Below are 24,152 nucleotides of genomic sequence, written 5' to 3' on the forward strand. Positions count from 1 at the left end.
CTCTGCAATCAATAAAGATATATTTAAAATATATATATATTCATCTCTATACCAATGCAGTTGTAAAATATGAAATTATATATATACATTCACAAGCACAAGACAAAAGTGCCCAGGACCTACAGAAGTCGTAACTCAGCCTTGCACTGGGTCGTGCTAAACTTTCTGGGAAGGTGGTAACAGCAGACCAAATTGGACTATGGGATGTGATGAACAAATTGTGAAAAATATGGTCACAATCTCTCTCCTCCCGTCAAAGACACCCCCAAAAGGAGGTTGAAAGGGACAGAAGTGAAACACAGGGCAGAAAGTGCCACTTTCTAGCTGCAAGATCTTGGACAAGTGACTTGATCAATCTGAGCCTCAGTTTCGCCGTGGATAAAATGGGGATAGGTATCTCCTGGGGTTGTTGGACAGGGACCTAGTGTGCCTTGCTCACCGCCGTGCACAAAGCTCAATACATACATGTTGAATGAATGAATGAAGGCATGAAGGCATGAATGCAGTAGCTGTGTGCTTAGCACCCGCGACTGGTGGATGGTAAGCGTCCATTAAGTGGTAGTTGCTGGCATTAAAAATAGTAAAAACTCCTCAGAGTGACAACCCCAGCCCTGCTAGACCCAGAAATACCTCACTCAGCAGCTTCTCCTCGGACTAACCCAGTATACTGCGCTTGCGCATAAGCGCTTTTCCCCGCCCCCTCAAGAGTGAGGGCCAGTGGGGCGCGCATCCGCCCGGGCGGGACAAGTCCGGATGGGAGGACTGAGGAGGGGGCGTGGCTTAGCAGGCAGGGCCGGCCACCCTCTTCCGGGCTCCGCTGGCTGCGTGCGCATCCTCCTCCCCCATCTTTTGTGGTCCGGCCCATTGCGAGGGTGACAGGAAACCCTGTGCAGGGAGCGCCGCCATCTTGGACCTGCCCGAAGAAGATCCTGAGGGAGCCCCAGGAGCAGTCGCCGCTGCCACCGCTACAGCCGCCAGCGCATCTGCACCTCCTTGTCCAGCTCGCCACTTGCCGGGCTCTCGGCCGACCGCCCCCTCCCCTCTCCTGCTGCGCTCGCACTCTTCTTCCTTGCCCTGACGCCCCCCCTCCCTCCCGGAAAGCTGCCCAGCCACCAGCAACCCCCCAGGTAACCCAGGCCTTCCGCAGTGTCCGTCCGGCCGAGGCCTCCTCGCCTGGCCCTGGGAGGGCCGAGGGTGGGGACGACGGCGAGCTGGGGCGGCGGGCGGGCGGCGCCGCAGGGCAGGCCCTGTCAGGCCGCGGCGAGCCCGGGGTCGCGGTGGACGCTGCGGCGCCCGGCCGGCCGGGACTCCCAACCGGGGGCGAGAGTGTCCCCGCGTTGCACCCTCCGAAGCCTTTGGCCCAGCTGAGAGCTTCGAGGCGGGCGGGGAAGGGTGTGTTCGCCCTCCCCTTTCCCGCCTCCTCGGCCGGACCGGGCAGACTGGCCTCGCCGCAGGCCTCCTCTCGTTGCTGCTGTTCCCGGCGGCTGCAGACCACCCCTGCGGTATTTATCCGCGCGAGCCGTGCCGCCTAGCAGTCCACGAGCCCCAGACGTGGCAGATCCCCTGTCCGTAGGCCGCGTCTGGCCCTGAGTACAAAAGGCAGCACGCCGGCATCTTGGACTAGCGCCGGTGTCCTTGTGGATGTCGGTGGACTGTCTCTGGACCCGGGCTGGAGAAGGCGTCTTTGGGTCTGTGCTTGGGAGGTTCTGGTTTGGGTGAGTGTCCACAAGGCCCGTGACATCCTATAAGGCCCTGGGCCCAGATAGAATCCAGAAATGATGAAGACCAAAAGTTTTGGCATTTCTAGAATTGAAAATAAGGAACAGGCGTTGTTTCGATCGTTGAACTTAACTGTGCGCCAGGCACAGATTTAGGTCTCTTCACACAGGCTTATCTTGCTTTAAGTAGCTCTTGGTGGTAAGTCGAGTTATTTCCTTTTTACAAGTGGTGAAACTGAGGCGTGAAGTTGTGATGTGACTGGTTAATGATGGGGCATGCAAACTGGCCTCTCCCTACACTGTGGCTGGTATTGACTACACTCAAGATAGGCCAGGGCTACAGACCTGACCATTTATAAGGTAGCTACAACTTAATTCCTTTTTTCCCTATTTTTGCGTTGGATGACAGCAGATTGCTTTTTTGTAACCCAGTCTGTCGTTTTTGCCCCTACACTGCCAGTCCTTATTCTCACAGCTCTAAAGGAGAGATGGCAAGATTTTCATTTTATCTTTGAAGAAAAAACTGGGATTCCCAGAGACTAAGTGCTTTCCTTGTGGCCCCACAGCAAATGTCAGAGCCCAGATTTGAACTCATGCAAAATTTATTGCTGATTTCATTACTATCAACGACTGCCTTTTATTTAGATGTGGTTATTAAGGACAAACTTAACCTTGCACTAATTCAGCTGCCACTCCTTCCAAAATTTAACCCTGCTCTAATCCAGCTCCCACTCCCTCCCCTAAGACTTTGCAAAAATTTTCCTCAGTATTAGGCTTAGGCAATGTTATCTGGTCATGCCTTGAAGCATGTGGTATGTAACGTACTTTGACTTCCTAGTTAAGTGACCATAAACAAAGTATTTAACCTCTCAGGCTCAGTGTCCTTATCTATACAAAGAATAATAGTATCTACATTTTTGAGCTGTTGTTGACTTTAAAAACCATTAGCACCTTGCTTGGCATATAGTGTCCCATTACCTGTGTCTGGATTATATTGTATGTTTAATATTTGTTGAATAAATGAGGAGAGCATGGCTTTGGAGAGCTGTAGATTAGACAGCGGCTTAATTTTAGCTTTTCCCTCAGTAATATATGATCATGGATATATCACTTCTCTGAGCTGGTTTCCTTATCTGTAAAATGAGTTTTTAGGATTAGAGATTACTTATAAAGTAGCTGGCATATATTAAGTGCTCAGTAAAAGACTGTTATTTAAAAGATGTAAAACCTTAGATTCTAATAACCAAAAAAACTATTTTGAATTAAAGCTACATTTTTTAAAGTTTTGGCTCTTTATATTTTATGTTAAACTTTATGGTTGTTGTGTGCTTCAACTATGCAAAGGAATTTGGGGTGTTCTTACAACTGATTTTTATCAAGAGTAAATATTTTTGCATAATCTTAGTAAGATATTGTACTTGGAGGAAACCTTTGGTTAAAGCAAATAGAATATGTTAAAACAAGAGCTATTGAAAGATGCTTCATTTTTTAAAAAAAGCGTGAAACATTTTTGTATGGTTAAATGCCAGGTGTGACTTGAGACAGCAGTGTACAAATAGAGGTATCAAAGATGTCCTACTTTACTTTTTAAATACTTTTATCCTAGACACTTTTAAACATATACAGTGTAGAGTAGTATTTGAGCCTTGGAATACTTATCAGCCAGTGTCATCAATGATTGGCAGTCTTGTTTCATACACCTGTATCCTCTCCACCAAATTATTTTGAAGCAAATCTCAGACATTGTATCATTTCACCAGTAAAATTTTCACGAATCCTCTTAACCCTAGTAGTAAGATAGGGGTTTTGTTTTTGTTTTTCTCCTAAGTACTTTTTTTCTGTGAACAGAGGTTCAATATTGGAGTACTTTATTTTCTATTCATAGCATACCATCATAGTTACCTGAAAGAGTCCTGTTATTGACACATACATGAAGGAATTCAAGTTTTCTCCTTATTGACATTATTGATTTGTATAAAAGTGTGTGACATAAAATAGCTTGTCAAAAGTGAGGTGTCGTGTTTTTTTGTTTTGTTTCTTATGTGAGTTTCAGAAATGGGTGGTTTATTTTCAGAGGTTGCTTTACTCTTGAGGAAAGGAAATTGACCACTCATTTTGATTAGAGTATTAGAATGACTACCATTTGTGTTCACTGAACTCACAAATCAAGTAGCATTCCACTTAACTGGGCCTATATAAGCAAATCAAAATGCTACTTTTCTTGAGTTTCATGAAGGCAGGGACAGTGTTGTTGTTTTGTTTTTGTTTTTTAAGCATTACTATATTGTCAAATTTATCATACAGCGTTATGCTTAGTAGATGCTCAACAAATATTTTTATATTGAAATCACAAATTGGCTCTGGTGTTTTTAACAAGGTATCTTGCTTGTAAAAAAATATAATCTCAACAGTGAGGGTCAGAATTTAAATCACCTGAAATGTTTAGTGGGTTGCTTTTTTCCTGTGTTGTCTTGAATCAGTTATGTAAAAATTACACAGTAACAACATATTCTAAGGAGTAGAATAAAATAGCTATATAACAGTTGTGAAAGGATTAGTCAGACACAGTGCATAAGTTAACACAGTAAGGAGCCAAACTATAAAAAAAAACCTGGAAATACCATTGATTATTGGGGTGTTTTTTATTTTTTGAGACTGATCATTTGATTGACTTCTTATGTTCCCCATATTATTGGTGAATGTGGAAGTAATGTTGGAAATATTATGAAAGGGAGTTCTTTTGGTTTATTTTTTAGCTTACTTGGTATCAGAATTGTATATAAAATATTAAACAGTCGTTAATTTTTTCTCTACATTCTCATTATACTACCAGTGCAGGGATGGATAAAGAAAGTTAATAATTTCTCTCTTCCCTTTTTCTGTTCTTAGCCTGTGTGTTCATTTTTTAAAATTTGATTCATATTTTTTCCATATTATATGCATATGGGATTGAGGGATGTGTTTGTATGTGTGTTCAAAATGGGCCATGCTATTGCATCAAACTCTGCAACAGGCTTTTTTTTCACTTAAAATCATGGATATTGTTTCCAGGTTAATATGTATTTTTAAATGTTTTTTAAACTAGATGTGTATTGTTTCATAGTACAGATGTACTTTACTTAGTCCTTTCCCTTTTGATAGGAGTTTAGATTGTTCCCAGTTTCTTTGCTGTAAAAATGCTGCATTAAATGCATTTGAACCTGTAACCTTGCGGACTGCAATTTTCATTTCTGTAGCATACTTCTAAGTGGGTTTCTTGGCCAAAGGGTGATTTGGATTTGGGCGGGGGGAGTTTAAAAAAGATTTAAAAATATATACCGATTACTTCCCCAAAATGTTTCGGCTGTTCAGACTCCCACAAGCAAAGTATATGAAAGTGCCTACCTTCACATCTCTTATCTGCACATTTCAACACTGGTCATTTATAGCTCTATAATTTTATTTAGAAAGGTGTCTGATTTCGTATATGAAGACTATGCAATTCTACTTTTGGTACAGTTATTGTATTGAATATGCGTTTAGTAACCATTTAGATCTATATGTATTGGCCTGGAAAAACATCCATAATTTCGTTAAGTGAAAAATAGCATGTTGAAGCGTTTTATGCAGTAGCAAACTCCACTTAAAAATTGTATTTCTCACCTTAACAGTGGTATGTTTCATGTTCAAGAGATGAGGTTGCAAAATCATGTTAAAGCAGTATTAAGCATAGTTAATATTTAAAACAGACCATGTAACAATTATTAGTGTTTATGCATTTAGTAAAAATTTCACTTGACAGCCAGGAAGTTTTAATTTTACATGCACTGATTGTAGAACTGTTGTCCTAATTTTTTAGTATAATTATCCTCCATCTTTCTCTAATTTTGAATTTTTGCTTTTATTTTATCAGTCTTCATATTTATATATCTTTAATAAGCTACCTTAGAGAAAATCGGGTTCTTTGGAATTAGGCCTGGGTTCAAGTTCCAGCTCTGCAACTTACTAACTTTGTAACACTGGCCGAATGTGAATTTCTCCAAGCTTCTATTTATTCAGTTTTTACATGGACATGATAATGATTTTGCAGAGTTGTGAGAATTAAGTAAGAATTATGTAAGACAATCAATATCGGGAAAAGTGCAGACCATCACATGGTTTACTCTCAACAGATGTTATTTACCTTCAGAAACTTTTTTTGTAAGTAGATATAATATGAATTATTATTACTAGTATTATCATTTATCCATACCTATAATTCCTGATTACAATGCATCCTCTGAATGTAATTGTTTAATACTGCTTATTAAGAATTTTAAATTAAAACCAAGTGAGTGAACTGAGAAAGATTTGTCCCCCAGTGTACCACTATAGGGTTTCATAGATTTACTCACAAGTACATCTCATAACTGTGGAGGAGGGAGGATGATGTGGTTAAGAGTGGGGTTCTTCACTGCCAAGTCTAAGTTTAATATAGGCTTGACCAATTAGCTGTGTGACCTGGGCATGTTACTTGCCTGTTTGGTCTTTCTTCATCTGCAAAATGAGGATAATAGTTACTGTTTCATAAGGGTAGTAGTAAGAATGAAATGAGATCGCATGTAAAGTTTTTAGCACATTCCCTGGCATATATTAAGTGCCCAATAAGTGGTAACCATAACAGTTGTGTTTGTTATTAGTTTACAAGTTGTTCATATATTTAATGATGCCTGTTGTTTTTTCCTTAAAGAAATTAAAGGCAGTCTTATGTGCATGTAAATTTTATTCAAATGCTTTTTGTAAAACCTGGAAGAAAGTGCATTTTAATCATACCAGTAGTTGTGCACAAGTTACAGAATATTACCAAGGTTTTTTAATTAGTGGAGATTGTAGTGTTGAGAGGTCGGACTCGTGTTTTCGGAGCGTTTGAACTAGATTAGCATTTCTTACACCTTTTTTTTTTACTTTTGAATAAGTGAAGCAAAGGAACCCCTTAAGTAACAGGGGAAAAACTTTATACCCCTTCCAAAACTAGTTGCTAGTTAAAAATATGTTTCTCATCTTATCACCTTAACAGTGGTATGTTTCGTGTTCAAGAAATGAGGTTGGGCCCTGGCTGGTGTGGTGTGGCTCAGTTGGTTGGAGCATGGTCCCCTACACCAGAAGGTGGCAGTTTCAAGTCTCGGTCAGGGCACATGCCCAGTGTTGGGGCGAGTTCCAGATAAAGCCAGCCAGTCAGTGTTTCTTTCATGTCCGTGTTTCTTTCTCTCTCTCCCCTTCCCTTCCTCTAAGATCAATTTTAGTAAAAAAATGAGTTTGGGAAATCCTTTGTTGAAGCACAGTTAAACAGTTAATAAGCAATATACAGATCATATAACATAGGAAGGCACACTTGAAACTTGTATGATCTTATTAACCACTGTCACCCCGATAAATAAAATAAAAACTAAATAAATAAAAATAAAAGAGGCCACTTGACTATAATTCTGCAAATGCATAATTTTGAGTGACTGTTATCAATTAACTATATGAGCATATTTAAACCCAGTTAGTATCTTACCTTAGAGTAAGAGAGGGAGGACCTGTTGTATTAGCAGCTACAGTGCTAGATATATTCTGCCTTCCTTATCTACTGGAATTAGTAAATTTGCGTAGTTTTTCTTTAACTCTACTTTTAGGGTTTTTATTGGTAATTTTTAAGAAGGTTGAACTAGAAAATTGTGTGGTGAAGTGGAGATAGGGTGCTGGTATTCAATCTGAAATAGTGATCATTCTCTTTTATTTGGAAATAGTTATAGCAATTAATGCTTGGTAATTTTTAAAGACACTTTCAAAATTATTCATCTGAGTAGATAATTAATGAATGCTTGTGTAATAATTAGCAAGTATACAAATTAGTACAACTAGAAATGATTTCATGATTAGCTTTTAGAACATTTCAAGTAGAAATTGATAGAGGCCATAGTTTTAACATAAAATGGAAGGGAGCAAAGTATATACAGCTACAACTTTCAGTAAGAACAGGGAAAAGAAATAGGAAAATCATAAGGGGAAGAACATGAGAGAAACAGTAATTTAAAGGTTACTAAATTATTATTTTCCCCCAAGTTTGAATGGGGCAAGAAGAGTTAAAAATTAATTAGAAGAAGAAAGCCTGGGAGAAGTGCAAGTTAAGACATAATCTTTAAATATAATTTTTATTGTGAGAGATTATTTTTTTCCTTGTGTTTGGGATTTGGTTCAGAGATCTAGTGAATTTTTCAGACCAATTTTTGCCTCATGACCAAGTTCATTCTTAAAATGTTTTGAGTCCCGAGTGTCTGTAAAAAGGGAATCAGTTAGGGTAATGATCAGAATCAGAGTTAATCTAATTAGAAAATCCCCCTTTCCTGAAAGAACTGGTTAAGGGAGATTGCTGTGATGTTGAAGACTGATTATAAATGTGTTACAACAAGTCAAGCTGGAATGGGTAGTAGGGCATCTACTTCTGTTGCATGTGATTCACATGGTTAAGAGAGCTAACTATATTGTGTGAGGTCTTCCCTGATGACAATAATTCATTTATTTTACATATATACTTTTTCTACAGGTTATATTTTATTAGTTATATAGAAATTTTACTTGAAATGTGATATATAGGAAGTTGTTAGTTTCAGTAAATGAATTTCTCCAATTATACCTAATGTATAGCTTGTGTAATGTGACAGTTGGACAAAACAGTAAAAACCAGATTTAAGAAAAATTACTGGAAATCAAATTTTAAAAAATGAAGGTTAAACATTCATATATATATATATAATTTTTATCTTTGTTTAAACTGAAAACTGGTTTGTGAATAATTTTATTGGAAGTTATTACTAGTATTAGAATTCACCACTTCTCTATCACCTAGCAGTGTCTGACACATTCAAGGCATTTGTTTGAATAAATTGGAGAGTTGTTTTTTTAAGTTATTAAAAGTAGGAGAGAAATTAGAATTCTTCAGGTTGTCTATCTGAGGTTAAGGAATAGGCTGTGATCTTTTGAAATATATTCTAATACATAAACTTTCAAATTTTACAACCACAGGTAGTATTTTATGCCATTATTTCTCTCAGCTCCTATAGTAGTACATAGCAGACATCTGATAATATTGCTAATCTTCAAATCCTACATTAGGTTGAACCATAGAAATTGACAATGATTGATTTTTTAAAAAATCTACAAGAACAACAATTTCATGTGGTTCTGCCTAAATCTGGCATTAATTTGGTTTGGAAATAATGATTGCTCTTTCTTTGGATGCTGTGCTAACCATTGATTTATAGTAGAGTAAAAACTTACATTGTGTTTGTAAGTTAGTAGTTACGTTTTAAAACTCATTCTGTTATAAAAATCAGAGAGTTCTGAACATGTAGGCCCATCAGTAATTAACTTGATAGAGATAGGGGAAGGGGACTAATTATAATGATTTTGTAATGAATTTATAAATATTTCCTTGTTTAACATTTTCCAGATTAACATTTGTTATTGGATATTTCCTAATGTGAATTATTGAAATTGTTTTGATATAAGTGATTTCTTATATTTCCATGGATAATACATGAGAAGGTTAAAGTGGTGTTCATTCATGAAAATGTGTGCATTTGATCAATTTGGGAAATGCAGTTTTAGTCCAACTTATTATAGCCAACATTTAGTTTATAATCAATGTGCTTTATTTTAATGTATCTTTAAAGGATAGCAGTGGTCAGCTTCGATAACTTATGTATACTTTTCTACTGAAGTAACACAGTTTTCTTTGTTTTTAGTGCCACCATGGCAACTGCACCATACAACTACTCTTACATCTTTAAATATATTATTATTGGTAAGTTTATTTAACGTATACTCCTGTTCTCCAAAAAAGGTTAATACTCTTACATCTTTAAATATATTATTATTGGTAAGTTTATTTAACGTATACTCCTGTTCTCCAAAAAAGGTTAATATACTAAATATCTATATACTAATACTTAACATACCACTCCAGAAGAAGTGTAATTTTCTCAATGCAAAATTAAAGCTCCTTTGAGAAGATATATTTTTGCATTAACAATGTACCCTTTGCGTTGTGGCTCTGGATACTTCTGTAGAATAATGCTGGGTGCCTTTGAAGTGATGTTGGTTGTTCTTGAGGGCAGCCTGAAAGCTTGTTAATACTGGGAATGAAATTAATTTCCTAGAAGAGCTGATATATTCCAAAAATATCATGAAAGCCCTCAGAGCCCCCTGGATTCCAAAAATTGATAGAGAACACTGATTCAGAATAATTGTGTAATATATATAAAATATTACATTGGTGATTTTTCCCTTAAGTTCCAAGAAGGTTTTACTCAAATTGAAAGACAGTGCTATTTATCCAAGTATAGTTGTAAGAGCACAATTGAAAGTACCTATACTTTTCAGTTAATTCTTCACATGAGAACAGTTTGGTTTAATGTTGAGTTTATGTGACTGTATTGCAATGTTTCCTTCACCAAAGGTTAAATTGCTGTAGTACAGAGGGGACATTGTTCTGTTATGGTTTTCATGTAGTGTACATTCTTTCCTTTTATGGAATTATGCAAGCATAAAATATGAGATAAGATGGGATCTAATGAATCATGCTTCCAAAACTTACTCCTGCTTAGTTATATGCTGCTACCCTGTTTGTCACTCCTAGGTGTCTTTTGCTTTTATGCATGGTTAAGGGAAAAAATAATATAAAACTTTGAAACAGCTCAAAGTGAAAAACATGATTACAACAATTTCTCTGTTACAAAAGCACTTCTCAGCTGTTCGCCATTAACGTAACTTATAACCAAATTCTGTTTCTGCTGAAAGTTGGGAATAGTGAGTTTGTACATCACAGTGAAAACTGCTCTGTAGGATCTTTTGAACTCATTATAAATTAGGGAAATACACTTTTCTAAGTGTCCCAGAAATTTGTGATATTGTAAGGGGTATAGCAGTCATTGCATGTAATTATAAAGAGTGTAAAATTAAGAAATGTAATCGCTACTTCAAACTTTCTTTTAAACAGGGGACATGGGAGTAGGAAAATCTTGCTTGCTTCACCAATTTACAGAAAAAAAATGTAAGTTTAAAATGAAAGGTAAAACATTAGTAAATTCTTTATTGTCACTTTTCTACCTTTTAAAGTGTCATTTTCAGTGTACTCTATGTATTTAAACATAACCTTTCCCTGTATATGCACTTTTGTCTTTGGGGAGTGGTTCTAAGTAGGTGCAGATAAAATTAAATATACCCATGTACAGAGTGTTGATTTTTATGTCACATATAATTTGATTCACTTTAGATTTTTTGATGGTAGAACTTAATTTTTAAAAATGTATATTGTAATGTCAAATTTAAATCTTTTTAATTCTCTGACTTTGCATTATAGAAATTATTAGGGGAAATTTGCTGCATGTATCATTTGTTAACTATATAATAATAGGTTGAAAATATTTAAAATGGAACCCTGTCTGCATTCATGACTTAAGATTCAAAGTATAACTCTGTCTTGGGTGGTAGGGGAAGGGGCCATTTTATTTTATGTAACTGATGGCTAGTATAGTTGAAATTGTCTCCATATAGTTTAAATTATTTCTATGGCTTTTTTTCTTCTTCTTAGTATATTTTATGAAGTGTCCAGTGGTCTGTGTGTACTTGTACCAGAGAATAGTGGGTTTAGATTTCCAGTGGCCTAATTATAAGGAAAGGACTAGTAAATTTATCCTATTGGATTAGATATATATGACTTACCAATATAGAACTATAAATATATATTAAATGTGCTAATTTTCTTTGAGGTATTGTCAGAGGGACAATAGTATAACATTGGTATTATGAAGAGTTTATTACAGTCTTCAATTAGCAGATTCTTTTATTTCAGGGGTCAGCAAACAAGAGCCTATAGCCCAAATCTAGTCACTGCCTGTTTTTGTACAGCTTTATTAGAACACAGTTATCCCCATTTTAGTCATTTATGGCTGCTTTTGTATTTCAGCAACAGAATTGAATAGTTGTGACAGAGACCTTTCGGCCTTCAAAACTTAAAATATTTATTATTTGGTCCTTTCAGAAGTTTGCTGACTCCTCTTCTAGTCCATTTCTGTTACTACTTCTGGGTTTTTGATGATTTTTTTTTTTTTTAAAGTGCTAGCTTTAGTCTTTTTATAACCTATAAGCATTACTAAGTCATTTGATAATCCAGTGGATTCTTTCCCCCACTGGTTTAATTTGAAGCTTTTTGAAGTTGGAATATTATATTATATTTCTTTTCCTCCCTAACAGTTATGGCTGATTGTCCTCACACAATTGGTGTTGAATTTGGTACAAGAATAATTGAAGTTAGTGGCCAAAAAATCAAACTGCAGATATGGGATACAGCAGGACAGGAGAGGTTTAGGGCTGTTACACGAAGCTACTACAGAGGAGCTGCAGGAGCGCTTATGGTGTATGATATCACTAGGTAAGAGATTAATAATTTTTCAACCTTCATACAAGAAAAAAAGTCTACTTTAGGCAGTGTGGTTTCCTTTTCTTGATTTAACCATTCCTTAGTTTGTAATTGTGAGATTAAATGTGCTTATTTGGGTTTTATGGTTTCTTCTCTAAATTGCTGTGTAAGACTTGACGTAACATGTTGATTTCCTTTTCTGAAAGTGGGTATGACTGAAGAAAAACTTTAGGAGATGATGGTGGAGCTGACAGAAGAATACTATTCTGAAAAGCAGCATCAGTTGAATTATTTGAGGTGAAATAATATTTTATACCAAACTTTGTTCTTTTCACTTCAGTAGAAAGCAAGCAAGTCTTGAGGAGTTACTCTATTCAGTCTCTAGTGTTAAAGTTTATACCTTTACAAAATAAGGCCAAGCAAGGAACTAAGTAGTTTTTCTAATCTAACATGATAGATTATAAAAAGTTCTTACACTTGCATCTGAAGGTGTTTGAGTATTTCATTAAATTCTTTTTTGTCCTAAAATTGGTTGAAGTGGCTTATAGTAAGTACTTTAGGCAGTGAGGTTAAATTTCTTTCAGTTTGGCTATTTCTGGAAACTCAAAGCACTTTATACAGAGTAACAAAACTGAACTGTAAATGTTTGAATTTTGAAATCATAGAAAATTGTGCCACTTCATCAAATTCTGTTGTCTACTGTAAGTTAGAAAATGAACTAGATCACCTTTCATGTTAATGCAAAGTGTTAATCAAAGCAGTGTGACTGACTTTTGGATGGTGGAGTAGGAACGAGTGAGTGGGACCAAGTGATAATTGGACTTTCAAAGGGTATTTCCCTTTGGGAAATGCTTTATGCCACTTCCTAGAATTGGGGGATTTCAGGGTTAAAACATAGTGAAACAGCCTTAAGGCTCTTCATATAGCCAGTCAGTGATTAGTAAATAGTTTTGTGGGAAGACTTTCAAAACCTGGCCACCTGTGCAGAACATCTTTTTATGAGGGATACATTCCCAAAGACTTTACATAACTAAAAACTCCATGAATTAATAAAACTTACATATGGCGATGTGTGCTTACAGTATTTTAGTGTATAAAGTTGTAGTTTCTTTTGCCTTTTTTGTGTGTGTATCTTTTCTGCCAGCTTGAGATAAGATTGACATATAACAGTGTATAAGTTTAAGGTATACAGTGTGATGATTTGATACATATATGGTTTGCTTTTAAACATATCTAAGTATAGTAAATACTTTTGGTAAAATGTGTGTCTAAGTTATCAAAGTCACTTCTGCTGGAAACAACCCAAATATATCCATCAACTGATGAATGGATGGATGAACAAATGTGGTGTATGCACATAATGGAATAAAATTCAACCATCAAAAGGAAAGAAACAGTGATACATGATGTACAGTGGCTGAACCTAGAAAACATTTTGCTAAGTGAAAGAAGCCAGAAACAAAAGGCCACATATCTGATTAAAAATACTCAGAATAGGCCGATGCATAGAGACAAAGTGGATTGCCAGAGGCTAGGAATGAGTGCTAATAGGTCTGGGGTTTCTTTTTTTGGTGATGAAAATGTTCTAGAATTAGGTAGTAGTGATCATTGCACACAGTGGTTTTAAGAATATTCAAAAAGCTGTGCAATGATCACTACTATCTAATTCTAGAACATACTTTAAAAGGGTGAGCTTTATAGTATGTTCATTATATCCCAATAAAACTGTTTAGTGGTAAGAAGTACTTTAGGCTTTAGATAGGTGTTTTCTTGACTCAGTGATACTTCATAGTGACATTGATGTTACAGTCCTCCAATTTTTTCCTATTAATCCTCGACATTTTGCAAACTTAAAAGTCCCTGCTTTAATAATACTTTTTATTCTTGGCATTAACTCTAATTGTTAAAAGCACTTTCCTAAATTGATAGCATAGCTTATCATGGCAGTTTGTTTGGCTCTATAAGTTGTTTGATATATTTAACATCCATGATAAAGTTAGGGATATTTTAGCACTTTTTTGAGCTCTAGTACCACCAGGGTAATGAATATTTGGATGATACTGTATTTATAGATTTGAAATTATGATGGTGAATTTTAAATTAATGAAACAGAATGATTAGTAGACATTATGGTACATGTAAATAATATGGTTTTCATGATTTTGATACCACTTACAAAAGGTGTGTAGATTTATCTGTTTACTAAAGTGGTGGCAGTTTGTAATTCACTCATTACCAGCTTTGACTTTTTTTTTAAACTACCTTTAAAAAAAATGTTTTTATCTTATTTGAGAGAGAAACATTGATGTGAGAGAAACATCCATTGGTTGCCTCCTGTACATACCCCAACTGGTGGGTGGACCCGAAACCTGGGTATGTGCCCTGAACAGGAATTGAACCAGCAACCTTTCGGTGCATGGGATGATGTTCAACCAACTGAACCACAGCAGGCAGGGCAGCTTTGACATTTTAAAATTTATCAAAATCAGTATAAGTGGTTTGGGGCTGTGTTATTTAAGGTTTATGCATGAAGTAAGATATATTTGTTGTGTAAAAGCAAGGTACTACAAATACTGAGCAGTGATAAGGCTTGTGCTTTTTAAAAATATTTGACCATTGTTTACTTAAAAATTTTTAAACTCTGGAAAAAGTTATTTTCATTTATATGATTGTTTTTTTACATTTAAAAGGTAATTTGTGTATGATATGATAGAGCACAGTAAAAAGAGAGTCCTAGTGAGTTCTTTTCAGTTCCCACTAGGAAAGAATTAAATGTTTGGAATATTGAATTTCATATGAGCACTAGCAACTGGATATTATGGAATATATTATTCATAAGGCTAAACCTGAAACAGTTTGAGGACTCAATGTGTATAAAGGTCCTAGGCCACCTGGCTCTGAAGTCATCTAAATCTCTATGGGCTTCTGTTTCCTCACCTGTTAAATGAGTAAGATGGATTAATTTTCTGTGAATCTGTATAAATCAAAGACACTTTTAACCTTCAAAATTTTTATTATTTTGAGCCCTTTGGTAATGTCTGATTAATATTACACTCTGTATAATAATAATGTAAATTATTTGAGTTTGTTTGCTCTTTTAGGGCCTTCTTGGCTAGTGCATATGAGCCTGTGAATTTTTAAACTCTTGCTTGGAGAAAGTGGAAAATAGGGCAGTTTGAATCCCAAAATGATTTAGCTGCTGATAAATAAGTGTACAAAGTTAGGATAAACTCATTTTCTGATATCTGGGGACTTGAGTTTCCAATCACATGTGTTCAATGCCTTTCTAAAGCCAGTTTTTATGCTGTTATAATTATAGCTTATTCTTTAAGGAAAGGTAGATGTTAATTTTTCAATACTTTTTTTATTTTTCAATTACAGTTGACATGTTAGTTTCAGCTGTACAATGTAGTGATTAGACATTTATATAATTTACAAAGTGATCACCTCAATACGTCTAGTACCCATCAGATATCATACAGTTACTACAATATTAATGACTATATTCCCCATGCTGTACGTTATATCCCCATGACTGTTTTTATAGCTGGCAATTTGTACATCGAATCCCTTCCCTGGAAAGGTGAATTTTATACCAGCGTATTGTATGTGACATGACTGTCTTGGTTTCCAGTATGAAAAATTTAAAGACAAATGCAAAAAAGTGTTTGCATTCCACAACTGTTGTTCTTTAGGGTAACATTCTAGTCAAAGCAAAAATACTTTTTTAGGATCTGTTGATTTAAGTCTATATTTTAAATATTTATTGAAGTTTCTTTTTTCCTACTGAAATGGCAATTGTATGTGGCAGTCACAAATGTAAACTTTAATTTTTGCAGAAGAAGTACATATAACCACTTAAGCAGCTGGTTGACAGATGCAAGGAATCTCACCAATCCAAATACTGTAAGTTAAATGATATCTATTATACAGAAAACTTAAGATCTAAGCTAACCCCAAAAGGAGAGCCATTTGCTAGTGGGATTTTTGTGTTTGGGTACTAAGAATGAGAATTTTTATTTTATCCTTAAATTAATTGAAGAAAACTTAACAATTTTCCTGTACTAATTACCCCAGGTGTCACACTTTATACTTGGGTTTTTATTCATGTTTGTAAGAGAAAAAAAGAAAGTTATGAGTGGGGTGGTGATCTCAAGTGGAGATTATGAAATCTGAAACTATTACTTTAAAAGGGATCTGTATTATTTTCATAAAATGTTACCATTGGAGGAAATTGGGCAAAGTATATAAAGGATCTCTGCATTATTTCTTATAACTGCATGTAAAACTACAGTTATCTCAATAAAATTTCAATTAAAGAGTTCTGCATGCTTTAAATAATTAGCTTCTTAGCCAGACTGAGAACATACTGAGATTTTTAAAGGCTAGCCACCATGCTAGATTCTGCAGTATACAATGATAAATGGGTCCTTGGCCCACAAAAGGTTATAGTCTAGCAGGGAGATTACCTGTAGGAACACAAATAACTATGCTGAAAAGCAGAGTGAAATGTGAGTTAGAGTGACTCGGGTGCTGGTGATGGCCCAGGATGAGCAGTGCCATCTAGAGAAACCAGCTTTAGGTAGGGTGTTGAGCTGGGACTTCAGGGATGAGTAAGGTTCAGTAGATGCTGTTGAGGGTACTCCAGGGACAAGTGAGGAAAGGCACTGAGCTGTGACTTACTCTGAGCTTCTCAAGAACGAGGCCTGTGTCTCATTTAAGCTTTGTACCCTAGCACCTAGCAGAGGCTTGGTTCAGTAAATATGTAATCAGTGGTAACATTGGCTTTTATCAGGAAACAACAATTATATTAGAGTCAGTTAATAAGGTTTGCCTATTATGATGGGGACTGTGCCTAGAACTTTCATATCCATTTCTCATTAAACCCACTGCAAGTATATATACAAACCTATAGATGAATATTCATAGCAGCTTTATTTGCAATAGCCAGAAACTGGAAACAACCTAAATCGCACTGATAGGTGAATAAATAGTGTGGTACATCCATACTATGGAATACTACTCAGCCATTCAAAGGAATGAGCTGTTGATAAGTGCAGCAATTCAGATGGATCTCAGGGGCATTATGAGTGAAAAAAGTCAGTCTCAAAAGATTACATACTGTGTGATTCCATTTATAAAACATTCTCAAAAAGAGAAAATTGTCGATATGGAGAACAGATTCATGGTTGCCAGGGGTTAGCAATGGGCGTGCAGGGGTTTGCGTAGTGAGAGTTGACTATAAAGAGGGCAACACAAAGTGGTTCCTTTGTAGTGATGGAACATTTCTACATCCTGATTATTGTGATGACACAAATCTATACCTACAATAAAATTGCATAGAACTACACACACACAAGAGTGCATAAAACTGGTGAAATCTGAGTAAGGGCTATAGATTGTACCAATGTCAGTTTCTAGGTATTTGCAATTATAAATATGTAAGATGCTATTATTGGGGGAAGGTTGGTGAAGGGTATATAGGACCTCTCTACTCTTTTGTAAACTTCTGTGATTCTGTAGTTGTTTAAGATAAAATGTTTATTTAAAAAAAACCCAAAACACTCACAGTATTGGGTCCTTAGAGGAGTATAATAAAAAGAATTAGCCATATCCTTCCTGCCTCATTTATGCCTCTTGAAGTCATACCAGATCTTCAGAAGAAAGAAAATCTTTTCTTGATGGTCCAGCTCATATGTTAACATTTTTTATAGCGTTGCCTTTTATTTCTATGTGGAAATTACAGTAGTTCCTCCTTATCTGCGGAGGGAATACATTCCAGCACTCCCAACAGATACCTGAAATCATGGATAGTACCGAACCCTCTTATACTGTTTTCTTTTACACACATACCTATGATAAAACTTAATTTCTAAATTAGGCATAGTAAGAGATTAAAGCAATAACTAATAATAAATAGTACAGTTATAACTACTGTAATAAAAGTTATGTGAATGTGGTCTCTATCTCTCTAAATGCTTTATTGTACTCACCCTTCTTCTTGTGATGATGTGTTGACCCCAGGTAACTGAAACCTCAGAAAGTGAAAAACTGGGTAGGGGAGACTACTGTATATACTTTCTCATTTTGTGGTGATATATTTTTTCTCTCTGTCTTGTTGGTATGCCTTTCAGAATGATAAGGAAGCATGGTTTAGAAATTCTTAAGGAATTTGGAGAGGTGGCAGCATTTTCATTCAGTATACATTTCTTGTTTTGAGTATCTGTCTTATAATGGCCCTGTACTAGGCCATTGTGATGTTACCAATCTTGATATTTAGAAAAAATTGATTTTTTTTAAGTGTCATTATCTTAATCTTTAAAAGACCAGTGAACTATATGTGAAAACTTCTTTCCCTCCTCAGAGGTCAGTTGTCCACACTGATTGAAGAATGCTCACTTTTGTTGTTGTTACTCACCTGAGGATATTTTTTCCATTGATTTTTTTCAGAGCGAGTAGAAGGGAGGGAGGGAAGGAGAGAAACATCAATTGGTTGCATCCTGCATGCCCCCCAATCAGGGTGAGGGATAGAACCAGCAACCCAGGTACATGCCCTTGCCTGGGACTCAAACCTGAGACCCTTTGGAGGGTGAGCTGATGCTCCAACCACTGTGCCACACCAGCCAGGGCAAGAATGCTCACTTTTGTTACGCTACTTAACTACGCTTGCTCAAAGTTTACATTTGGGTCAGAAGTTTATTGGACATCATTTTTTGGAAGTGGGTGGGCTGTACTTTCACATGAAAAAAAGTTAATGGTGGAAATCCCTTTTAGTTGAAACCATCCGTTCCTAAAGTATCCATATCTGGATTAACACATCTGTTTGGAAGGGGGAGGGAGGCTTTACCAGTTGGTGTCAAATAAACATATAGGCAGAGACAGTCTGTCCATAAATCTCTATCCCACCCTCTCAAAAAAACCCTGTTTTCCAAGGTTGCACACTTTTTCTTAGAACTTTTCAGAGCTGCCTTTAACTTTGGCCTAATTTCACTTGTATAACATGATTCCAAAATGGATATGGTTGTGTGATATTTTGCCTTGGGTGTGAGCTCACTGCATATGTGTCTCCTACTGCCCCTCATGGATACACAGACATTTATCATCAGTTGCTACAAACTTAAGTCTTGCGTGGGGATAGTGTGGGGTAGGACAGTATTTGAAGATCACAGTTTGGGTGTTCTACCTGGGTTCTAATGTCCTACCACTAACTCACTGACTGATCTTTGACAAGTCTCTGCCTTATTTGAGCCTTAATTTCTTTACCTGTAGCCTGATGGAGTTGAATTAGTAGTTTCTTTTAACTGTTTTAGGATCCCAGAAACTTGAAAATCTGATAAAAGCCATGAGCTTTCTCTTCAGGGACTGTCCTTGTTTACAGCATTTTGTGCTTAATTTCAGTGCATTCACAGATCCCTTGGAGCCTGTAATCTCACTCAGATAAATCATAATCTTTGGCCTAGACCAGGTGTGTCTCATGGACTATTTTGTTTTTGAATGGCTTCTAAGCTAAGCATGTTTTCTACATTTTTAAACAGTTGTTTAAAAAAAGAAAAAGCAAAGAAGCATATGCAAAGAAACCTGCAATATATCCTCTCTGCCCTCTACAGAAAGTTTGTGAACCCCTGGCCTAGAAGATTGCTGAGATCCCTCTTGATACTAACGGCATCATGATTCTGTAGTCCTGTCTGGTGGATAATTGCTAGTACTTGTTTTCCTTTTTAGGTCCACATGTTTTTTCTATCAAGATTTTTGGATTTCAGAATTTTTATGGTTGATTTAAGTGGTTGCTTTTGTTTTACGATATCTTTCTTCGATCACACATTAGGTAATAATTCTCATAGGAAATAAAGCAGATTTGGAGGCACAGAGAGATGTTACATATGAAGAAGCCAAACAGTTTGCTGAAGAAAATGGTGGGTTTCTTTAATGGCTTTTGAGGGGGGTGGTCATACTTGGGAGAATTTCTAAGGATTTCAATCCTGCAGATTATTCGGCAGTTATTTTTTAACACAAACTGCTCAAATTTCAAGAATGAGGAAGTAGCAAAATGTGTTTTGAGAATTCATGGTGGGGGTGGAGGGGGGTAGTACAATTATTCCCTCCACTCCTATTCTTTCATAAAATACTGAAAGCTGATGGGAAACTTCAGATGTTGCTAAAAAGAATGCCCTTGTGAGGTAATTTGAAATGTCCTAATCATAGTCTAAATTTTATTTTTAGGCTTATTGTTCCTTGAAGCAAGTGCAAAAACGTAAGTGTGGCTAAAATTAGATCATTTTCATTTATATTCAGATTTCTCAAAATAGAACCATATATATGAAAAATGTACAATGTATGTATGTATGTATATACAGTTGTCTCTTGAACAACATGGGTGTGAATTATGTGGGTCCAATCATATGAGGAATTTTTTTGAATTGACCTGCGTAATTCAGTTGGCCCGCACAGTTGAAACCCACCTTGTTCAAGGGTCAGCTCCATGATTGGGAGTTTGCATGTTTGGAGCAGATTTTTGACTGTAAGGAAGGTCAGTGCCTTTAACCCCAGTTGTTCGAGGGTCACCTGTACATGAAAGGTATAATATATAAATGCATAGCGCTTATAGCTAGAGGAACTGTAAGCAACCCTTTGTTTCCTACTTGGCATTTCAAAATAATATTTTTTGTTAATTTACCTAAAAGATTATACCTTAATTATGCCCACTGGTAACCCATGTTAATAAATGAAATTGTGTAAACACTTCATTTTCACAACTGAGGTTGAGTTTCACATCTTGGACTCAACCTTGGACTCTGTTTAATACTTCCAGTCATGGTAAAAAGCATGACTTAAGGAAATAGTGTGTAAGAGTAATTAGAAGCATAATTAACATTTTCTAATTGTTATCCCATGTCCATTGTTGAACCCCAGGACTCTCATCATAGTTCTTCATTTATTAAGCCAAAAATTCCTTGGGTTGGTAAGAAGCCAGCTCCTTTTTCTTCATCTCTATTGTTAGTCCTAAGAGTATTGAAGTGTGAACGTGGCTAAGCATGAACATGTTGCCATCACATGCTAAAAACAGTACAGTTCATGCTTTGCCAGTCAGACTGTACAGATCTGGGAGTTATGTTTGCATGTTTGGAGATTTCATTTCTGTTTGGAATACTCTGTTATTACAGAAATGGCCTATTTGTTACATATTAACATTAGCATTTTAATGATTAGAACACATACAGTTATCCAAATAGGGTTTGTAGAACAGCTCAGTACTGTGTTTATCTGCTTTCCACAGAAAATATTTTCCCATGTTGTTCTCTTAGCTCAGTCTTCTGGTAATCTCTTATTAGATGACAGTGGCTAAGGTGAAGACATCAAGGCAGTTGACTAAAGGTTAGCAAAAGGTCAGTGTATAATGTCTTATCTTTTGTAGAAAACTATGGTTCTCGAATAAAGTTGTCAATTGTCTCTTAGGGGAGAGAATGTAGAAGATGCTTTCCTTGAGGCTGCCAAGAAAATCTATCAGAACATTCAGGATGGAAGCCTGGATCTGAATGCTGCCGAGTCTGGTGTACAGCACAAACCTTCAGCCCCACAGGGAGGCCGGCTAACCAGTGAACCCCAACCCCAGAGAGAAGGCTGTGGCTGCTAGTGACCTCTTTGCTATGGCTCTCATTTGACCTTTCACCTCTGTCTGTTGGAAGCAGTACTTTTTACTGCCTCATTGTCTTCTGTACATCTTACTGGGTTTAATTAAAAAAGAAAAAAGAAAAAAACTCTGTTGTAAAAAACAGTTTAACACAATACTAAACTGCTAAACAACTAGATGTAATCAGGTTATCAAAGGCAAGTAGAGTAATCTCTCCTGCATGGTAAATCTAGACTTTTTCCCCCCTTGATTGTCCTCGTGATAGGTATGTCACCAATACATGATTTAAACTGAGCACTGATGCTGGACTTCATGATTTTTACCCCTCCCTCTTTCTGGTAAGGCTTCGTCTCACTGTACGGTTTAATTTGATATCTTAAGCCTTTCTCTCCATCTTGAACTGTTCGAGTATGTCTGTTGTAACCAAGAAGTTTATTGCTGTGACATGGCTTCTGATGATAGAGAAGGGGTTCTGTACCTGCTTTTGTTCTTGTCAGATACATCTCCTGAGTGGCATTTTTCTTGAGGAGGTTTGCTTCTGTCTTAGCCTTGCACAGGGAAAATGTCCGTTTATCTTCCCTAATAGCTTTATCTCTTTTTTTTTAAACATCATTTTATCCTTTTCTTATTAGCAGAAAGTAAATATGTATAAAATTTGAAGGAACTGAACTAACAATTCATTCTGTGTATATTATTTTAATGAAGAAAATAAATTGATTAATGGCATTGGAACAGTATAAAATACCAGTTTGTACAGTAAGACCTCTATGTTACCATGCTACTCCCTTCCATTTCACACAAGGAAACAGACACAACTGCAGTTCACAAGTAATACTGGCTCCACCCTTTGGTGCTGGCAATTTGGGGACATTATGCTGTAAAGAGCTCCTAGCAGGAGAGGATTAACACTAGCAGATTCTGTTCATCTTTGCACTGTGGCTTACCTGCTGATTTTCTTAACTGTTCTTGTGCAATCTTCAATGTGCTAACCTGCTTTTCTCTTTTTGTAAACGTTTTGCATTACAGGCTGCATTTCTTGCCTTACTGTATAGAAAAAGAAAAAAGGCTGGGTTTATTATTGCACATTTTAAGCTTTTATACCTTTATCTTCTTGGAGTGGTGAGATTCTGAACTGGACAGCCAGAATCACAGGTCTGCTGTTAAGGGATTTTAAATTGTGCATTTTTAACACTACAGTGAAATAATTTAAGATATCCCTTGTGTTCTTAGTATGAGGCCCTATTTTTTGTCATGTTGGCATAAATTGTTTTGTAAAAGGGAAAGTGTTTCTAACAGTATTTCAATGTTTATGCTGATACAAAGTAAGTTATTACTTTGCAGAGATGGTTTGGCCACTGAAAGAATACCGTACTGCAAGGGAAACAATCATTTCTTTAGACAACAAACTTACATTTTACCAAGTTCTTTACTTCTGTTGATTGATTTCTGAGTTTATGGTTTAGGCTGGAAATTCAGAAGTTAGTGAAGCAAAGGATAGATAAACCTCGGTATATTATATAAAATGCACTCAGCTCAACTGCTGTGTTTAAAATACACATTTTAAATCCCTCTTTACAGACACTAAAGTAAAACAGTACACCTTTCTGGGTTGTAAACGTGGTAGTACCCAGAGTATTGTATAGTCAATGTTAAATAAAAGCCAAAACTGGAATGTGCAGAAAATAGGATTTGGTTAATTTGTGGACTCGTTTTTATTTTTGTCTTGAACTTTTTAAAAAAAGATTTCTGGAGTAGATTCGTATATTCTGTTAAAGACTTACAGTGATCCATTTTGCTCACACTGCTGCATCACAAGGGACTCACCCAGGGACCATGACCTGCCGGTGTGTGTATATATTTACAAAGACAAAACAACAAACCACCCATTGGGATATAAGGTAGCAATCACAAACTAAAGACTGCGGCTTGTGTAGGTGCAGTACCCTGATTTCCAAAGTTTGTTACAGTGGGTCTCATTGTTTCTGTGACAGGATTTATTCAGACTGCTGTACTCTTCATTTGATGTAACAAAATGCTATTAACCTAAATATTTGTAAATAAAGTACCTGTATCTAGATTCAATTAAAATTGTTTGTATTATTTTCTGAACTATAATAGGATTTCACATTTTCTTCAGGTAAACAGTTATTTAGCATAAGTTGTCAGTTTTTATTGCAGAACTATCCTTATTTGTTGATAGAGAAGTCTACATACAAAGCATATGAATCCATATCACTTAGTAATTGAGTTTTTACAAACCGTTGTGTTTGGATCCCACTTGCAGTGTTTTCAGTCAACCTTTTTCAGTGTGAGATCAGCACATTTGGTGCCTGATGGTGTTCTCCCTTGACTGTACTTGGGGCCAAGTTCTGTTATTTGCATG

At 36.3% G+C, this 24,152-nt stretch overlaps 1 protein-coding gene across 1 annotated transcript; it reads left to right on the forward strand.

The window, feature by feature from the left end:
- The first annotated feature begins 937 nt into the window (after nucleotides 1-937).
- Nucleotides 938-23,857, forward strand: RAB14 (RAB14, member RAS oncogene family). The gene is made up of 8 exons (XM_087822848.1): nucleotides 938-1,127; nucleotides 9,467-9,525; nucleotides 10,720-10,773; nucleotides 11,976-12,153; nucleotides 15,981-16,047; nucleotides 19,967-20,054; nucleotides 20,362-20,392; nucleotides 21,595-23,857. Exons 2-8 carry the CDS (start codon nucleotides 9,474-9,476, stop codon nucleotides 21,770-21,772), a joined length of 648 nt encoding a protein of 215 aa, XP_087678974.1. The 5' UTR covers nucleotides 938-1,127; nucleotides 9,467-9,473; the 3' UTR covers nucleotides 21,773-23,857.
- Nucleotides 23,858-24,152: the final 295 nt, after the last annotated feature.

Source organism: Miniopterus natalensis, chromosome 12, assembly GCF_054644295.1.
Source record: "Miniopterus natalensis isolate mMinNat1 chromosome 12, mMinNat1.hap1, whole genome shotgun sequence".
In the NCBI taxonomy this organism is placed as follows: Eukaryota; Metazoa; Chordata; class Mammalia; order Chiroptera; family Miniopteridae; genus Miniopterus; species Miniopterus natalensis.